The 17,300-nt window shown below is 48.8% G+C and overlaps 1 protein-coding gene across 3 annotated transcripts in view; it reads right to left on the reverse strand.

Moving 5' to 3' along the window:
- Nucleotides 1-709: 709 nt before the first annotated feature.
- PRKD2 (protein kinase D2) overlaps nucleotides 710-17,300 on the reverse strand; it is a 31,585-nt gene continuing 14,994 nt past the window's right edge. For all 3 annotated transcript variants that reach the window (XM_033128938.1, XM_033128939.1, XM_033128937.1), the window contains exons 11-19: nucleotides 15,947-16,205; nucleotides 14,341-14,393; nucleotides 14,127-14,199; nucleotides 13,523-13,629; nucleotides 12,518-12,679; nucleotides 9,152-9,250; nucleotides 3,820-4,087; nucleotides 1,440-1,525; nucleotides 710-1,158 (exon numbers count right to left, since the gene is read on the reverse strand). In XM_033128938.1, coding sequence (XP_032984829.1) covers nucleotides 946-1,158; nucleotides 1,440-1,525; nucleotides 3,820-4,087; nucleotides 9,152-9,250; nucleotides 12,518-12,679; nucleotides 13,523-13,629; nucleotides 14,127-14,199; nucleotides 14,341-14,393; nucleotides 15,947-16,205 — 1,320 coding nt within the window. In that variant the 3' untranslated portion in view covers nucleotides 710-945. The remainder of the gene's footprint in view (nucleotides 1,159-1,439; nucleotides 1,526-3,819; nucleotides 4,088-9,151; nucleotides 9,251-12,517; nucleotides 12,680-13,522; nucleotides 13,630-14,126; nucleotides 14,200-14,340; nucleotides 14,394-15,946; nucleotides 16,206-17,300) is intronic.

Below are 17,300 nucleotides of genomic sequence, written 5' to 3' on the forward strand. Positions count from 1 at the left end.
TCTCCTGCCACCCAGGCTCGCCCTCAGCTGCCCCATCCTCCTGGGCTCCCCATCCCAGCCCTGCCCACTCTGGGTCATCACTGTCCCCCCACTGGATGGTCAGCCCTCTGAAGGTGGGGTCTGGGCTGTCTCGGTCACCACCGTGTCCCCAGCATCACTAGCACAGTGTGACAAATGGAGGAACCAGTGAATGAGCACACTCAGTGTGTAGAGAAGTCCTCACATCAATTTAAAATACTAAGAATAGTGTATCAGGTTCCTCCTATGGCCCAGACTTGGGCTAACACATTGTCATTATTAATAGTTGTGGTTCGTATTAAAACACCAAGTAAAAAATGCGTCCAACAAGCCATGAATTACTTGCTTTCCTCTAAATCTTCCACTCCTCCAGTCATGCTCCCTCCATCTGTCGTCCTCTCCAGTCATATTCCATCCGTCTCCCCTCCACTTCCAACTTTTTGTACCTTACTCTTCGCTCTCCGCCTTATGCCACTGCTGTACCTTCCTCCCTTCTAGTCTCGCCTCCTGGCAATCCTCCCTCTCTATATTTTCCACCCCAGTCAGTCCTCCTTCCCCAGGCCCTGCCCCTTCAGTCCCCTCTTCCTCATCTCTCCCACCCACTCCTCCCTCCATCCCGCCTCCTTTTCAGGCAGGCCGTCCTCCTTCCAGGTGAGTATCAGACTAACGGTACAAGAATGTGGTGTGGCCAGAGATCTGGCCATGGGGCCAGAGATGAGTCCGTTTTAATTGTTGGGTAATTAACTTTGGAAATAACCGCCCCCATCTCCTCCATGCTCCTCTCCCGGGGTGTCCCATCCAGTTTGGGCAGGAAGCCGCTTCCCCTAGAGCAGTCCATCGCTGGGATGATGTGGAGGGCCGCCCCCCGAGGGCGGGGACAGGGGGGCGGACAGCATCACTGGGCAAACAGAGCGAGGTCACCGAGCCTCAGAGGACGCTGATGCGCTCGGCTAGCCCTTGCATCTCGTGATCCTGCGGTGGGAGGGCCCCACCCAGCTCTCGGTCTGCGGGCAGCCCCGGCCCGGGCAGCGGGTGCTCGGCCACGAACTGCTCCCAGCGTGCATCGTCACTCTCGTGCGTGATGTACCGCTCGCCCATCTTCCCCTCCAGCTCTCGGAGGTCCAGCCACGTCTGGTACTCCTGGGCCCGGGAGAACACAGGTTAGCCTGACGGGGCGGTGCACGGAGGGCAGCCAATAGCGACCCCATATTATTTGTGCTGCCAGTGAGAGGCCAGGTGCCAAAGAAGGTGAAGCCACACCCTTCACAACCTGCCCAGTCAAGAGATGTAGCTCCACCCGTTCTACAGCCCAGCCAATGGGAGGCTCAGCCACGTTCCACACCCACAGAAAATGAACCTACATCCTTGATTACTTGCGCAGCCAATAAGAGATCTGATTCCAGCCCCGCCCCCTGCATCACCTGTAACCACGGATGGCTGAGAGACTTGTCCACGCTATAGCGCTTGCGCATCTTCACCTGCAGCAGGTTGTTGATGAGGTCGATGGCTGAGCGGGAAGGATAGAGACAGCTCAAGTCCTGCCGGCCCTCTTCCCACAGGCCACCCTAAGCCTACCTGCCTGCCATCCAGGCCTTTCTTCTGCACTGGCCCAGGTGCCCTGGAAGCCTCACCTGCACCGATCACTCATCCAGCCATTTCCTCATTAGATTACATATTTGTCTTGCCCCACACACGTGGCACCCACACTCACTCCTACATCTCTTCAAGTGTCTACCTCAGTTTCCCCATTCCTATGTCACCTTCATAAGTTTTGTCATACACAGGTACATACAGATACACCTGTACTATTCTTCACTTAGTATTTTTCTTTCAGCCAACTCATTTGTCAAAGATATAATGTGAAGTGGAAAATGCAAGTTGAAAAACAGCATGTATAGTATGCTGCCATCTGTGTAAAAATAGGATATATGTCCACATATAAATATAAAAGAGACTCATAATAGCCATTGCCTTTGGGCAGAACGGCAGACAAAGGAGTGAGAGAATTTTCACTATAGGCCCTTTTATATTATATTTAAAATTTCGAACCATGTGAGTATTTAACTTAAGTAAAAATCAATGCAATTTTGTTTTACATTAATTCACTTTTCTTTATTTCACTTTCTGAGGTGAAAATGAATTTATATAAAATGGAAACTTGACATTGCCCTGGTCCATGGAAATCCAAAGATCACTTGCCATGTCCACAATAAAAAAAATGAAAATAAACAATGTGAGTAGATGGCAATTAGTCACTGGTTTTCTGCAGAAGGCCCAGAGACCGAGGCCTGTTTGTGAAAAGGAGGATTAGCGAGTGTCAGGCATTCAGGACAAACCAGCACTTGTCTGAGGCTCTCTCCTTGATTCACCAGAAGCCTTGAAGGACAAGGGCCTCACTGTGTGCACCCCTCTGAGTACAGGCCTTGTCCACACAGGCCCTCTGCTCACACCCACAGCCTCCCTCACGCACATCCACCCACTCAAAGTCACTCATGCACATTTGATGAGCTTTTACTGAGAGACTTCTGAGGACCCCCAGTATTACTCCAGAACTCAAGTCAATCCACATTCTCGTTGCTAGTGCTTTACCTCTCCTAGGCCCACCACCGACTCTTCTCCTGAACTGAGTAACCCTCAGGTCACCCCTCTCTCTGCCTGCTCCACGAGGTCACACCCTTCTAGGGCCCTTCCCCTTCTCACCGTTCACAGACCACTCAGCAACCTTCTCCCCTCATGATCTCTTTTCTCCAACTCAACCTCAGTATTCCCAGACCCTAGGACAATCCGAACCAGGCATATAGTAGGCACTCAACATATCCTTGTTGTATGAACTGTTATGAATCAATGATGGTCTTCTTAACCTTCCTCCCATACTCCCTCTGTCCTCCTGAGCTACTGGCTCCAGGACCTGGCCCTTGTTCTAACTTATTTAGGGCTTCTTATCTTAGCCCCGCCCTTGGCCCACCCCCACACCTGGCTCCGCCCCAGAATTGCAGGGCTCCAGGACTTAACTTTCCCAGACCAGTCCCCAAGGAGACAGGTCCAAGTCACAAGGCTCAATGCCACTACCTGGCCATGACACCAAAGCCTCTATATATAGATATCCCAAGGTCCACCTGGGTCCCAGCCCCCCTTTCCTTTGCAGCCCCATGCTTCTCCCCACCCCAACCAGCTTCCAAGGTTCCGAGTGTGACTTTGGTCTCATGGCTGGTTCTTTTCCTGGACAGCTTCAGAAACCCTGTCCCTCCTCTAGCCATGCCCCTAAACCAGTCCCTTCCATCGCCGGACTTGCCCGCAAGGCCCAATCCCTCGTCTACCCCAGCACCTAGCAAATTAGCTAAGCCTGGTCCCCTGCTTTTTTGCAGGGCTAACCCTCTCGGGCCATAACCTCAAAGACTCCAGGCCCCAGCCAACACCCTGGGACGATCTGCCTCTTCTCCTGGCCACCCAGGCCCTTTGGCCTCCTCAGGTCCAGTCCCCCTTCTGGTCGAGCCCTAGACAGGCCAAGCCTCGCTTAGCACCCAAGGCGCCAACCAAGTGTCTGTCTGCCTTAGTTTCCAACCAACAGAACCTAGTCTAGGCCTGAGTCTGGGGGCCTGGTTCCATACACTCCCGGGTCCCTGACCCAAAGTTCCAGGTCCAGGGTGCCTCACTGTTTAAAGGACCGTCCTCCCCGGGGCCCCGCCCCATTGCTGGGCTCAACCCCCATCACACCAGGCTGTTTCAAGGCCCACCCCTCTTGTGGCCCCGCCCACTTTCCGCTCCGCCCCGCAGCGGGCCCTTCCCCTCGCCTCTGCGTACCTCCTGCGGAGATGTGGCTCCAGGGACAGGCTGGGTACATGAAGGCTGCGTTCTGGATCTGGTCGTTGATGTCCTCATCCTCATTGAAAGGGAACGTGCCACTGAGGCTGACATACATGATCACGCCCACCGACCACATGTCCAGAGAGCGGTTGTAGCCCTGGTTGAGCAGCACCTCGGGCGCCAGGTAGGCCGGCGTGCCAACCACCGAGCGCCGGAATGACTTCTCACCGATGATGCGTGCAAAGCCGAAGTCACATAGCTTCACCTGCAGGGGCCGAGGGGTAGAGGGTCTGAAAGGGTGTTGAGGCCGCACCGTCTGGTTGTGCCCCCTCATCACAGTATTCCAGAGAAAACAGAATACTGTTTCTAATCCAGGCTCCTCCACTCACTAGTCGAGTGAACCTGGGCAAGTGACTTCTACTCTCTGTGCCTCAGTTTCCTCATCTGTATGAGGAGGAGGATCAGACCTCAAGGGTAGTCGTAAGGATTATATGAGTTAATCCATCCAAAGCTTGCAGGACAACAAATGCCCGGCCTGCAATGAATGCTCAGTAAATGCTACCTGCCACTCTACCCTCTGCTACGTGGTACAGTCTTAACCCACAAGTGCCTGTTTCCTCCTTGGCGCAGGGAGATGCTAACAGTCCCTACCGTAAAGGGTAGCTGTATGGCTTAAAGGAGCGAACATGTAAAGCGTTAGGAGCAGTGTCTGGCAGAGTGAGCTTCGGTGATCTCAGGAGAGGGACCTAACTTCTCCCAGCCCCAGTTTTGTCATCTACTGGGCATGTTAACAGCAGCTTCCTCTCAGGCTTCCCTGGGGATTAAATGGGACTGGGCAGGTAAACTGCCGACCTCCAGACAGATGTGTGCCTACCTTTCCCTTGCCGGTGGGGGCAGTCTAGGGTTATGCACAGGCTTTAGAGCCAGCAAACCTGGGCTCAAAGTCCTGCCCTGCTGCCTACCACTCCAGCATTACCTCTGTGCTGCTACCTCTGCTCATGTATTGTCCCCTTCCTGCTCAAAATCCCTTCCTGGCTCACTACTGCTCTCCAGACAAAGTACAAAATCCTTGAAGCCCCAAGCCTCTGTTGCTTTCAAAAGAAGCCACACCCAACCCCTGACCTGAATCTCAACTTGACAGCAATACCACTCTTTGTTAAGATACTTTTATTTTTTGACAGATCTTACCTGTCTTTTCCTTTTCTAAGATCCACCCCTTTCTTACAATGGGATATTACTTGGCCATAAAAAGAAATGAAGTACTGACACATGCTACAACATAAATTTGAAACATTAACTAAGTGAAAGAAGACAGCTACAAAGGACCACATATTATATATTATATTATTATATATTCCACTTACATGAAATGTACAAAATAGGCAAATCCACAGAAAGTAGATTAGTTGTTGGGGGTGGGGGATGGTGGGATTGGAAGATGGCTAAGGGGTATGGAGTCTTTCTGGGGTGATGAAAATGTTCTAAAATTCATGGTGGTGATAATTGTACAACTCCGGTGAAGACACTAAAAGCCACTAAATTGTACACTTTGAATGGGTGAATTGTATAGTATGCAAATTATATCTTAATAAAGCTGTTAAAAAGACAAAAGTACAGATCTTCCCACCACAGGGCCTTTGCACAGGCCATTCCCTCTGCCTGGAACACTTGTCCCCCAAAAAACTAACTTCTGCTCTTTCTTCAGAGAGGGTTTTCGCAGACCCTCCGACTGGGCTATACATCTTACGGTTATCTGAGCTCATAGAACCATGTTACAGAACTCATCACAGATAAAATTATATTTTTGTGACAATTTGACCAACATTTGCTCTTCCCTCTATGATCTGCACTGTCCAGTATGGTGACCATAGGCCACATGTGGCGTCTGAGCACTTGAAATGTGGCAAGTGCAACTGAAGAACGATTTTTAAATTTTATTTAATTTTAATTAATTTACATTTAAAAACTGATCTTAGATTTAGTTATTGGAAAACTTTTAAATATGTGTGTAACAACTTGGGTATGCCAATCTACTTTTCCAACTGTTGACTTTATGAAATCTAAATACAAGTCAAATATTTCTTTTTCTTTTTATTTAAAATGTATTGGGGTGACAATGGTTAGTAAACTACATAGGTTTCGGTTTCAAGTGTAACAAATCAAATATTTCTGATGACAGTTTAACATCTAATTTGAGATGTGCTCTAAGTATAAAATACACACCAGATTTTGAAGATTTAGTATGAAAAGAAAGAATATTTCATTAATAATTTTTACATTGGGCCGGCCGGGTGGCTCAGGTGGTTGGAGCGCAGTGCTCCTAACGCTGGGGCCGCCAGTTCGATTCCCACATGGGCCAGTGAGCTGCGCCCTCTACAGCTAAGATTGTGAACAACTCTCTCTGGAGCTGGGCTGCTGTGAGCAGCCGGAGGTTGGGGTGAGCCTCAGTGGGCTGCTGTGTGCTGCTGTGGTCTACCGTGTGCTACCGTGTGCTACCATGAGTGGCCGACAACCAGCAACAGCTGCTGTGAGCTGTTGTGAGCAGCCAATCCATGACTGGCAACAGACTGCGTCACCGGCGGGGAGTGCAAGGCTCATAATACCAGCATGGGCCAGGGAGCTGGGTCCTACACAGCTAGACTGAGAAACGCCGGCTTGAACCGGAGTGGGGGGGGAGGTGGAAAAAGGGGGGAAATAATTTTTATGTCGATTACATGTTGAAATGATAATATGTGGGAATACTAGGATAAAGTATATGATTAAAATTTATTTCACCACTTCTCTTTAGTTTTTTCAGTGTGGCTACTAGAAAATATAAAGTTATAGATACGGTTCATATTGTATTTCTAGTAGATACTATTGCTCAAAATCAAGGTTTTTCATGCTCGGCACTATTGACATTTAGGACAAGATAATCCTTTGTAATGGGGCTGTTCTGTGCGCTGTAGGATGTTTAGCAGCCTCCCTAGGTGCCTCTCCCTCAACAGCTGTGCAACCAAAAATGTCTCCAACATTGTCAAATGTCCCCTGCGGGGCAAAACTGCCCCCAGATGAAAATCACTGCTATCAGTGGACATTCCTTGGTCATAGAAATGGGGATGTCTTGGGGTGGCCAGATGGCTTAGTTGGTTAGAGCGAGAGCTCTGAACAACAGGGTTGCAGGTTCGATTCCCACATGGGCCAGTGAGCTGCCCCCTCCACAACTAGATTGAAGACGACAAGCTGCCGCTGAGCTGCCGGAGGGGCGGCCGGATGGCTCAGTTGATTAGAGAGCGAGCTCTCAACAATAAGGTTGCCGGTTCAATTCCCACATGGGATGGTGGGCTGCACCCCCTGCAACTAAAGATTGAAAACGGCGACTGGACTTGGAGCTGAGCTGTGCCCTCCACAACTAAATTGAAGGACGACTTGGAGCTGATGGGCCCTGGAGAAACATACTGTCTCCCAATATTCCCCAATAAAAAAATTAAAGAAATGGGGATGTCTTTGCTAATCACAGATCCTAACACCCCACCCTGAAGCATGGCACACGGTAGGCACACAATAATTTTTAGTTGACTAAAATGAGCCTCTGGCTTTTGAAATGAAATTAACTAAATGATTGCAAAACATGGACAATAAAGCAAAAACTTCACAGGGATGTGGAAGGGCTAAATGAGAAAATGTCACTAAAGGCCCTTAAACATAGTAGGCACTCGAGGGGGCGCCTTGTTGGCTCAGTTGGTTAGAGCGCGGTGCTCTTAACAAGGTTGTTGGTTCGATCCCCACAGGGGCCACTGTGAGCTGCGCCCGCCACAACTAGATTGAAACAACTACTTGACTTGGAGCTGATGGGTCCTGGAAGAACACACTTAAATAAATAAAAGTTTAAAAAACCCACCAAAAACATAGTAGGCACTCAATAGCTTGTAGCTGCTATAATTATCACCCTTGTCCAGTCTGGCCCTGATCTTAAGGGGGTTCTCATCACCCCATCAGAGGCTCGTCAAAACTGTTTTCCTAACACACGCACAGAAGAAATTACTAGTTGTCCCCTAATCTTTGTTCTCTGCTTCTCCCCTTAATAATAACAATCCTGGGTGAAGGGAGTGAAAAGGTACAAAATTCTAATTATAAAATAAATGTCATGGGAATGTAATGTACAACATGCCAACTATAGTTAATAATACTGTACAGCATATTTGATAGTGGCTAAAAGAGTAGGTCTTTTTTTCTAAAAATAAATTCAGTTTTTTTTTAAACAAATTTTATTGGGGAACATTGGGGAACGGTATGTTTCTCCAGGACTCATCAGCTCCAAGTCGTTGTCCTTCAATCTAGTTGTGGAGGGTGCAGCTCAGCTCTAAGCCCAGTTGCCGTTTTCAATCTTTAGTTGCAGGGGGCACAGCCCACCATCCCATGCGGGAATTGAACGGGCAACCTTGTTGTTGAGAGCTCGCGTTCTAACCACTGAGCCATTGGGCCGCCCCTCTGGCAGCTCAGTGGCAGCTCATTGTCTTCAGTCTAGTTGTGGAGGGTGCAGCTAACCATCCCATGTGGGACTTGAACCCGCAACCCTGGTATTCAGAGCTCCCGCTCTAACCAGCTGAGCCATCTGGCTGCCCGATAGTAGGTCTTGAAAGTTCTTACCACAACAAAGAAAATTCTTTAACTATGTATGGTAACCGATATTAACTAGACTTGTTGTGGTGAACATTTCACAATATATACAACATTGAATTATTATATTATACACCTGAAACTAATATAATGTATACGTCAATTTTAGAAATTTTAACTGGAGAAAACAATAAAAACAAAAAACTTGGAAACCAATTTTTAAAATAATAGTACTAAAAATCATAAATTGAATGGGCCACATGGTCACCCAGAATAGATCACATTTCACAGCCTCCTGTGCAGCCAGCCATGATCATGTGATCAAGTTCTGGCCAATGGGATGTGAGACGTGAGAAGAGCAACTTCCAAGTATTGCCTAGGGGCATGTCCATTTCCTCTACCCTGCTTCTTTCCTCCTTCCTCTCCTATTATCTTTTCCCATGGTAGGCAGCAATTGTGGACCATGAAGACCGGGTGACACCACGGAAAGGTCAGAACAACAAGACAGCAGGAGCCATGGTCCCCAAAACCACAGAACTTACTTTTTCAGCAGCAGTATGCTTAAACTGGATCCTATATGAGTGAGAAACACGCTTCTATCTCATTTAAGCTATCGTTATCTTGGGTCTCTGTGTCCGATTCATTATCTTGATGCAAGATAATGCAAGACGTCCGCACCTGCCACCAATGTTGCCTGGACTCCCTAAAATCAGGAGGGGACATAACTAACCTGAGGAAACGGGTCAGCCGATGCCAGCAACACATTTTCCGGTTTCAAGTCACAGTGGACGATGTTCTTGAAGTGAAGGTGTCTCAAAGCCACCAGGATCTGAGGGAAGGAGATGGCCTCAGTCAGAAAGGTAGAAAGGTATCCACCTCAGATTCTGCCTGTAGCAGCCAGCCTTCCAAACCCCATCCATGGCTCCCTCTGCATTCCCAAAGATGTTCCTTGGGGCCAAGGGAGACATTGGAGCACCAAAGAAGAATCCCAGAATGCCAGAACCATTTGTGCCTGAGATGGGAGTCGGACACATAGTTCTAGAAAGGCTGAACTAGAGCAGTGGGTTTGGGAAGGTCCTGAGACCCTCTGGCATGCAGTAATCTCCTGATAAAATAAGAGCTATTAATAAAGCAGTGGCTTTCAAGGATGCACTATTCTGTTTAAAAAATATATTTTTCATCCATTAAAAAACCATAATATGAAACAATACAAACAATACCAATATGACATGCGTTAAGAGGTGGGGGGATTCTAGAGCCAGTATACCCTGGTGGAAAACCTGGCTCTATACTTATTAGCTTGTGGCCTTGGGCAAGTCACTTTACCTCTCTAGGCCTCAGTTTTCCCATCTGTAAAAGGGGGAGTGTTGACAGTACCCAACCTCACGGGTTGCTGTGAGGTTTAAAATAGTTGATGCACGTAAAGGGCTTAGGGCAGTGTCTGGCACAGAACAAGCACTATATGTTAGCCATTATTACTATTGTTATTGGTTATTATTTTTGTGATGGCCTGTTGGTGAACATATTTCTCTGTGTGTTTCAAATAAAGCCTCTCTTGTTGTTATCTGTTAATTCAAGAATATTCTATGATGGCAAAGTAAGCTGATTTTAAAATAAAACGAAAACCAAAACTGATACCATTCGTAAGCACTTATCTGTGGGAATCATGACTTTCCTTGATTCTGTATAACCCAAACAAAATACCAAATACACTGGAAGAAGAGTGATGTAAGCATGTTATAATCTCTACCTTAGAACTTAAATATATGTCCTCCTCATTGTTTTTCCTGGATGATTTTCGAGGACAGAAATGCTCCTTGAAAGCCACTGCTGCGGTCCAACTTCCTTATTTTTCTACAGACAGGGAGGCTGAGCTCCCAAGATGTATTTGTACATCTTCTCCCGATTCTCTGTGGGTTGATTTCTACCCTCCTAGTAAATGTGGTGAATAAAGAGGGCAGGTTGGATGCTACGTAGATCTAGGTTCAACTCTCAGCCAGACCATTTCCTAGTTGTGTGACCTTGGGTGAGACCTGGGAACCTCCCTCCACCTCAGTTTGCTCATCTGTAAGATGGGGGTTATAGCAATACCTACCTGAAAGGGTAGTTGAGGAACTAACAAGTGAAGGGCTTAGCCTAGGACTTGGAATGAGGCAGGCAAAAGGCAGAAAACAGATATTGGAGGGAGGGAGGGGGAGAGAGAGAGAGAGAGAGAGAGAGAGAGAGAGAGAGAGAGAGGAGGAAGAGATGGATGACCAGAAAGAGAAACCGCCTTGATTGCCACAGCAGGCAATTCCCTCTTCCTGCCTGAAGTCTGGATGAGCCTGTCTCAGTGGGTTTCTGTCCCCACCCAGCAAGCCAGCCTGACAAAGGCACACAGCTTGGGAGAGCAAGGGTGCTGGGCCTGAATAAAGGAAACAAAGCACAGGGGACTTTGCAACCAATAGAGAACATGTCCCAGCACCAGCCAGATGGGAAGGCCTTTCTAGAAAGACCATGAAATGCAGAAGCCATGCAGAAGCAACATTTAACTTTATAAAGGTTAATCAATAAAACTGGGGAGAAAAAAAAACATTGTAAAAGTTAAACCCTCTATGGCAAATAAAAGCTACAAATGAAATGAAAAGGAAAGCAAATACTGGGATAAAAGAATTGAACAACACAGTGACAAGGATCCAAAGTCTCTCATATACAAAGAGCTCTTACAATTCAATAAGAATAATGCAATTGAAAAAAGGGTACATAAAGCACAGGCCAATAAACATATTAAAATATGCTGAAGCTCACGCATAGTTTTTAAACTGCCAAATGAAGCCACATGAAGTATTATTTCTCCACCTAAAAGACTGGTGATTGCTTTATGCAGAGTTAGTAAGGAGTAAGAAGACTGGTGATTGCTTTATGCAGAGTTAGTAAGGAGTGAGAAAATAGACACCCTCAAACTCTGTTGGTGAGGACAAAGATTGAAACGGATTTTAGAAAATAACAGGGCTACATCTTTAAAAAAATTTAAAGCAGACCCCTGGACTCAGGAGTCTATATCTGAATGTGTTCTATGGAAATTCTGCCATCAGAGCCCAGTGATATTTGTAGATGGATGTTCACAGGATATTGTTTGTAATAGTGGAAAAGCAAAAACAACCCACATGCTCAGCAGTTGGGGCATTTGGTGACGTCCATCATGGGACACAATACAAAAAGAGGCAGTTCTGCTAACTACGGACTGAAATAGAGTACAATCACGCGCCACTTAAAGACGGATACGTTGTGAGAGATGCAGCGTTAAATGATTGCATCGCCGCACGACATCATAGAGTGCATTTCCACAAATCGAGGTGGTCTCGCCTATTGCTCCGAGGCCACAAGCCTGTACAGCACATGACCATACAAAAACCGTGCAAGATTAAATCAAGCGCAAGAGAAAATGGTGCAATCACAAGATGCATGAGGCTGCTGCTGGCCTAACACCGCTCACTGTTTGAGGCCCACTTGTTTTTGATATAAGTAGAAAGAGTACACTTTTAAATAACAATAAGAAGTATAGTATAGTATATACATAAACCACAGTAACATAGTCATTTATCCGGATCACGTATTATGTACTGTATGTAATTGTATGTGCTATACTTTTACCTAACTGGTGGTGCAGTGGGTGTGTTTACACCAGCGTCACCACAAACACATTGTGCTATGACATTACGATGTCTATGTCACTAGGCAATAGGAAATTTTCAGCTCCGTTATAATCTATGGGACCCCCGTCATATATGTGGTCCGTAGTTGATTGAAATGTCATAATAACTATAATAATAGCTATTATTACTATTACCAACCTATTATTTTTTTTACTTATTATCCTATTATTTTTCTGTTGTTATTGCTCTATTATCTGTCCTATTATTATTCTACTATTATTTTAAAGTTATTGTCCCTATTATTTCTTCTATTGTTATTATTACTCTACTACTGTTTTCTATTGTCCACTATTGTGATTCCTGAGCTCTGGGCACCTGGGGACTCTCCAAGGGGACGTGTGCTATAGGGCAGGGAGGAGCCGGGCAGGGAGGGTGGCAGTGGGCAGCGTGGGCGGACGCACCTGGGTGATGAGGAATTTGGTGAGGCGCTCGGGCAGCCGGCCCTTCTCACTGGACAGGATCATTTCCAGCATGTCCCCGTGTAGCTTCTCCATCACCACGAACACTTTCTCGGGTGTCTCGAACATGCACTCCAGGTTCACAATCCCTGGATGCCGTAGACTCTGGAGTGGGGTGAGGGGTGGTGTGGTGGTCAGGGCCCAGGTCACCCACAAACTTAGGATGCCAGAAGGTAAGCCACGGGAGCAGGTGTATGACAAACCAGGAGAAGGAAGTTCCCTAACAGAGCAGCTTGTTCCCTGGGGGTGGCACCGAGGGAGGGGAGGGGGCTTCCCACAGGCCCAGACAGAACCACCCCCCTGCACCACCAGGTGTCCAGAAGGACCTTGACATCATGTAATTCTAGTGAAGGCCCAGGGTTGTGAGAGAGAGGGAGAGTGTAGAGAAATGGGAAGAATCTCTGTACATCTCTTTCAAATCTGTGCCTCTTCCCTTTTCCCCCAGCCCTGGCCTGGCCCGACCCTATCTCTCCCACCCAGGTCTCCACCAGCCTCCTCCTTGGGTGCGGGACTCCAGTCCTACCCCTTTCCACCTACCCTCCGATGGCAGCCTGAGAGATCGTTCTAAAGTACATAGCTGACTCTGTCCCTTCCTTGCTCAAAATCCTTCCATGGCTCCCCAGTACCCTCAGGAGAAAGTCCACAGGGTGGAACCCCACCATCCTCCCTGGCCTCACTTCCCACCACATAAACTACCTAGGAACCTTGAACTTCTTCAAGTTTCTAGAAGACGTCATGTTCCCTCTCACCTCCAGACCTTTGCACAAGCTGGTCACTCTGCTCAGAACACCTTCTCCACCCCTTCAATCTCAACATGCATAGTCCCTTCTCCAGGAAGCCTTCCCTGACTACCCTCAGCCTGGGTCAGTTGGCCTCTGAAGGAGGCAGTGAGAAGGAAAGGCCCTTTCTGGGTAGAGGCCGAGCTGAACCACAGACCCCACTGGTCACCTGCAGAATGGCCACTTCGTTCCTGAGCTGGCTTTCCTGCTTGGTGGGGAAGCGCAGTTTGTCGATGACTTTTACGGCCACATCCCGTCCCGTCTTCCGGTGCTTTCCTGGGCAGGGGGTAGGGAAAGTGGGGGGGTGAGCATTTCCTTCCAGTCCTAGCAAAAGAAACTCACCCCCACACCCACCCCAACTCAGAGACACAGCCAGCATTGGACAAAGGTGGATGGAAGGCTTCCAAGATGGCTCTGAGGCCCCAGGAAAGATGGGAGCAGCAGGGGGCCCTGGGAATAAAGGTGGGATGAAGGAAGGTAAAGACAGACCTCCAAGGAAGGGACTCTACAACCTGGAAAACTAGATTTGTAACCAATCAGAATCTGGGCTTTACTCTGTGGCCAGTCAGAGTGGAGACTCTCCCTCCCTGGTCATACTCGGAGAAAGTCCATTGGCTTTTCTCAAGGAGAAAAGGACCACCTACAACCATTTGCCCCAGAATCTAGCTTTCTAATAAACCAAGATAGGAGGTGACATGTGACAATCAGAAGGGAAAGTCTGGAGCCCAGAAATCCCCAGGATGGCCTCTGGGTTAACTCTGAAGGGTCCTTACCGCCATAGACCACTCCAAATTGCCCTGAGCCCAGCACCTCGTCCGGGAAGATCTGGTAGACGGTGGCGATGTCCTACAAGGTGGGACAGGGAGGGTCAGGGGTGCACATGGAGATGGGGGTTCAAGGAGACCGGGAAGGGTGGGAGAGCTAGGAGGCTGCGTGGGAGGCGGAGGACATCCTTGGGGCCATGGGGGGTGGGCGGGGGGGTCTTACCACATTCTCTTGGATCTGACTGTTAGACACTGAGATGCTCAGAGAAGCTTGTCCTGGGGAGAAGGGAGAGGTGGAGGTGAGGGGACCCCAGGCTCAGGATTATGTTCATCCGTAACTCCAGAGGCAGACTCTGGAGCCAGACCACCTGGGTTTGAATCTGGGTGATCCAAGGCTCATCTTCAGGCTACTTACTGACTTGTCCACTGTGAACCTCAGTTTCCTCATCTGGAGAATGGGAATAATACAAGGACCTCCCTCACAGCTCTAGAGAGAGGAGTCAACGAGATGTACTGAGGGGGCTCGAGAACTGACATCACAAATGATTTCACTGAGCATTTCACCCCGTGATCTCAGTACCAAGGAAGGCATGCTCTTCCCATTTTATAGAGGAGGAAACTGAGGCTCAGGGGGAAAGTCCAAACTGACTCCAGCATCTTCCCCTGAACTTACTCCACTACCAATACAGCCAGAAACAGACATTTCCAAAGCTATGATCCTTCCGCCATTTGAGCATCTCTCTCCTCCGCACTCCAGACTTTGCCCCTTCGCCTCCTCCCTCATCTCCCTGCCCCCATCCTGTTTTTTCCTATTCACCGTCTCCTCCATAGGGATCTTGCTGAAGCATAAACCTGACCCTGCCCATCCCCTGCTCAGAACCAGCCATGGCTCCCCAGTGCCCTCAGGAAAAAGCCCAAGCCCCTTAAATGTCCTACCAGCAGGGTCTGGTCCCTCATCTACCTCTTTGACTTCAAGCCCTACAGTGCGGCTGCGAGTCCCTGACATACTGGTCTTGCTGGGCCTCAGATAGAGCAAGTTCTTTCTTGCCTCCGGACCTTTGCATTAGCTATTCCCTCTGCCAGGAACACCCTCTTTCCCTCATTCTGGACTTTGTTAAATCCTCCACGTCCTTTATTCTAAGCCTGAATGTCACTCCTGGGGCCATGTCAGATTACTTTAGCACATGTTCTACGAAACAGTTGTCATTGTACCAAATGAGCTGGTTAATATCTGTCACCCACACTGGATTATGAGCTCCAGAAGGCCAGGAACCTGGTACTCTCTGACTGTCCTTTGCCTCTGCCTGACATCATTTCCCATTTGTTTTCCCCCTCCTCAGCTTCTAGGTCTTAGCCTAGATGTTATCTCCTTCAGGAAGCCCTCCTGGATACCCAGTCTGAGCCAAGCACCAGCTCTGGGCTTCTCCAGCCCTCGGGTTCCCATGTGACAGTCCTGGTCACTCTGGGGCATCACTGTCTAAAGACCTCTCCATCTACCCCAATGGACTGTGAGCCCTGAGAGGGCAGGTCCTGGGGTGTCTTGGTCACAGCTGGGTTCCCAGCACTGTCCAGCAGAGGCCAGGCACAGAGGAGGCACTCAGTAAATGCATGAATTAAAAAGTCTGAACTCACAATTTGGAGGAGTCATCACCATCTGGACAAAACTCAGAAAGGGGAAGTGACATGCCCAAGGCCACACATCAGGTCCAGGGCCTGCTGAGTCCACAAGCCACATTTGCCACTGTGCCATTCCTTCCTTGACTTTCCCTGGCTTTCCCCGCCCAAGCCTTCCAAGACCCATCCTCTCAGGGACCCATGACGGGACTTACTGTGGGGCGCATGGCCCGGGGCGCTGGGTGCGTCCTGGAGGATGACGGGCATCAGGGCCTGGCGGATGGCCGTTTCCCAGCCCCGGGCAGCCTCCGCGCCCTGCCCACTGGGCCCCCCTGGGGCTCCGCCAGGTGTCTCGCCCACGAAGTAGGTGGCATTGGCAGTGACGATCTCAAAGCAGTGTGGGTTGGTGCCTGGTGGCACAAGGCTGAAGTTCTGGGCAGGCTCCACAGTAAGGATTTCCGACAGTGGAATTTCCTGGCAGGACACAGAGCCAACGCAGGTGAGGACACCAGGCAGACCCTGGGGCTCCGCCCTTACTCAGAAAAGTACACAGAATCCAGTGTCAGTGGGGAAGGGCCTTGTTTGCATGAGTGGTCAGGAAAGGCCTCCTGGAGGAAGTTACATTGAAGCAGAGACCAGACCAGTAAAAAGAGGCCAGCTGGTGGACGAATGGTGGACACAGCATGTGCAAAGGCCCTAAGGTGGGAAAGGCTTGTGTGGAAGGGATATGCTATATCCCCATCTCATGGACGGTGCCTGGCACATAGCAGGTATGCCATCTTTGAGGAATAAATGAAGGAAATGAGGCTAGGGCCAGGACACACAGGGCGTCATGGATCAGAGGGCTCTATCTCCTAGGCTCTGTCTCCAGGGCCCTGGGGAGCTATGGAAGGGTTTAGAGCAAGGGAAGGGCAGGTCTCTCTGGCTGTGTGTTGAGATTGGAAGGGAGAGAATGGGACTGAGACAGGAGACCATGAAGGAGGTTGAGGGGGCCCAGGAGGGAGAGAAGGTGCAGGGTCAATGGAGAGGGAAAAGGGGCTGCTTTGAAAAGTGCTGAAAGAGAAAGGAAGGAAAGAGTGACAAGAAAGACAGACTTATGCAGCCAGTAAAACCGGAAGACAGAGATGTAACAGTGGGGATGGCATTTGAGATGGCAGGGATGGTATTTTGAGATAGCAGTATTTGAGGAAGATGGGAAAAGTGGGAAGGGACAAGCCATGGGAAGTGTATGGAAGATGCCAGAGCAGGTAACAGCGAGGTGTCTGGGTTTTGTTCTAAGGGCAGTGGGAGTAACTGGAGGGTCCTGCCGTTTTTAATGGACTCCTCTGGCTGCTACGTGGGAATAGACTATGGAGGCAATGGAAGACGAAAGGGTCAGTGAGGAGAACGGCGCAACAATCCAGGTGGGAGACTGGCTGGAATGCAATGTGGGCATGCGAGGTGGCGATGAATACAAATAAATAATTCAATCAATTAATTATAAAGTAATAATAACAAGTTTATAATTACTTGGAGCTTAATACATGCCAGGTCCTAAGCTAACTGCTTCCTGCAGTTGTCTCAGAATTC

This window comes from Rhinolophus ferrumequinum, chromosome 15, assembly GCF_004115265.2.
Source record: "Rhinolophus ferrumequinum isolate MPI-CBG mRhiFer1 chromosome 15, mRhiFer1_v1.p, whole genome shotgun sequence".
NCBI lineage: Eukaryota > Metazoa > Chordata > Mammalia > Chiroptera > Rhinolophidae > Rhinolophus > Rhinolophus ferrumequinum.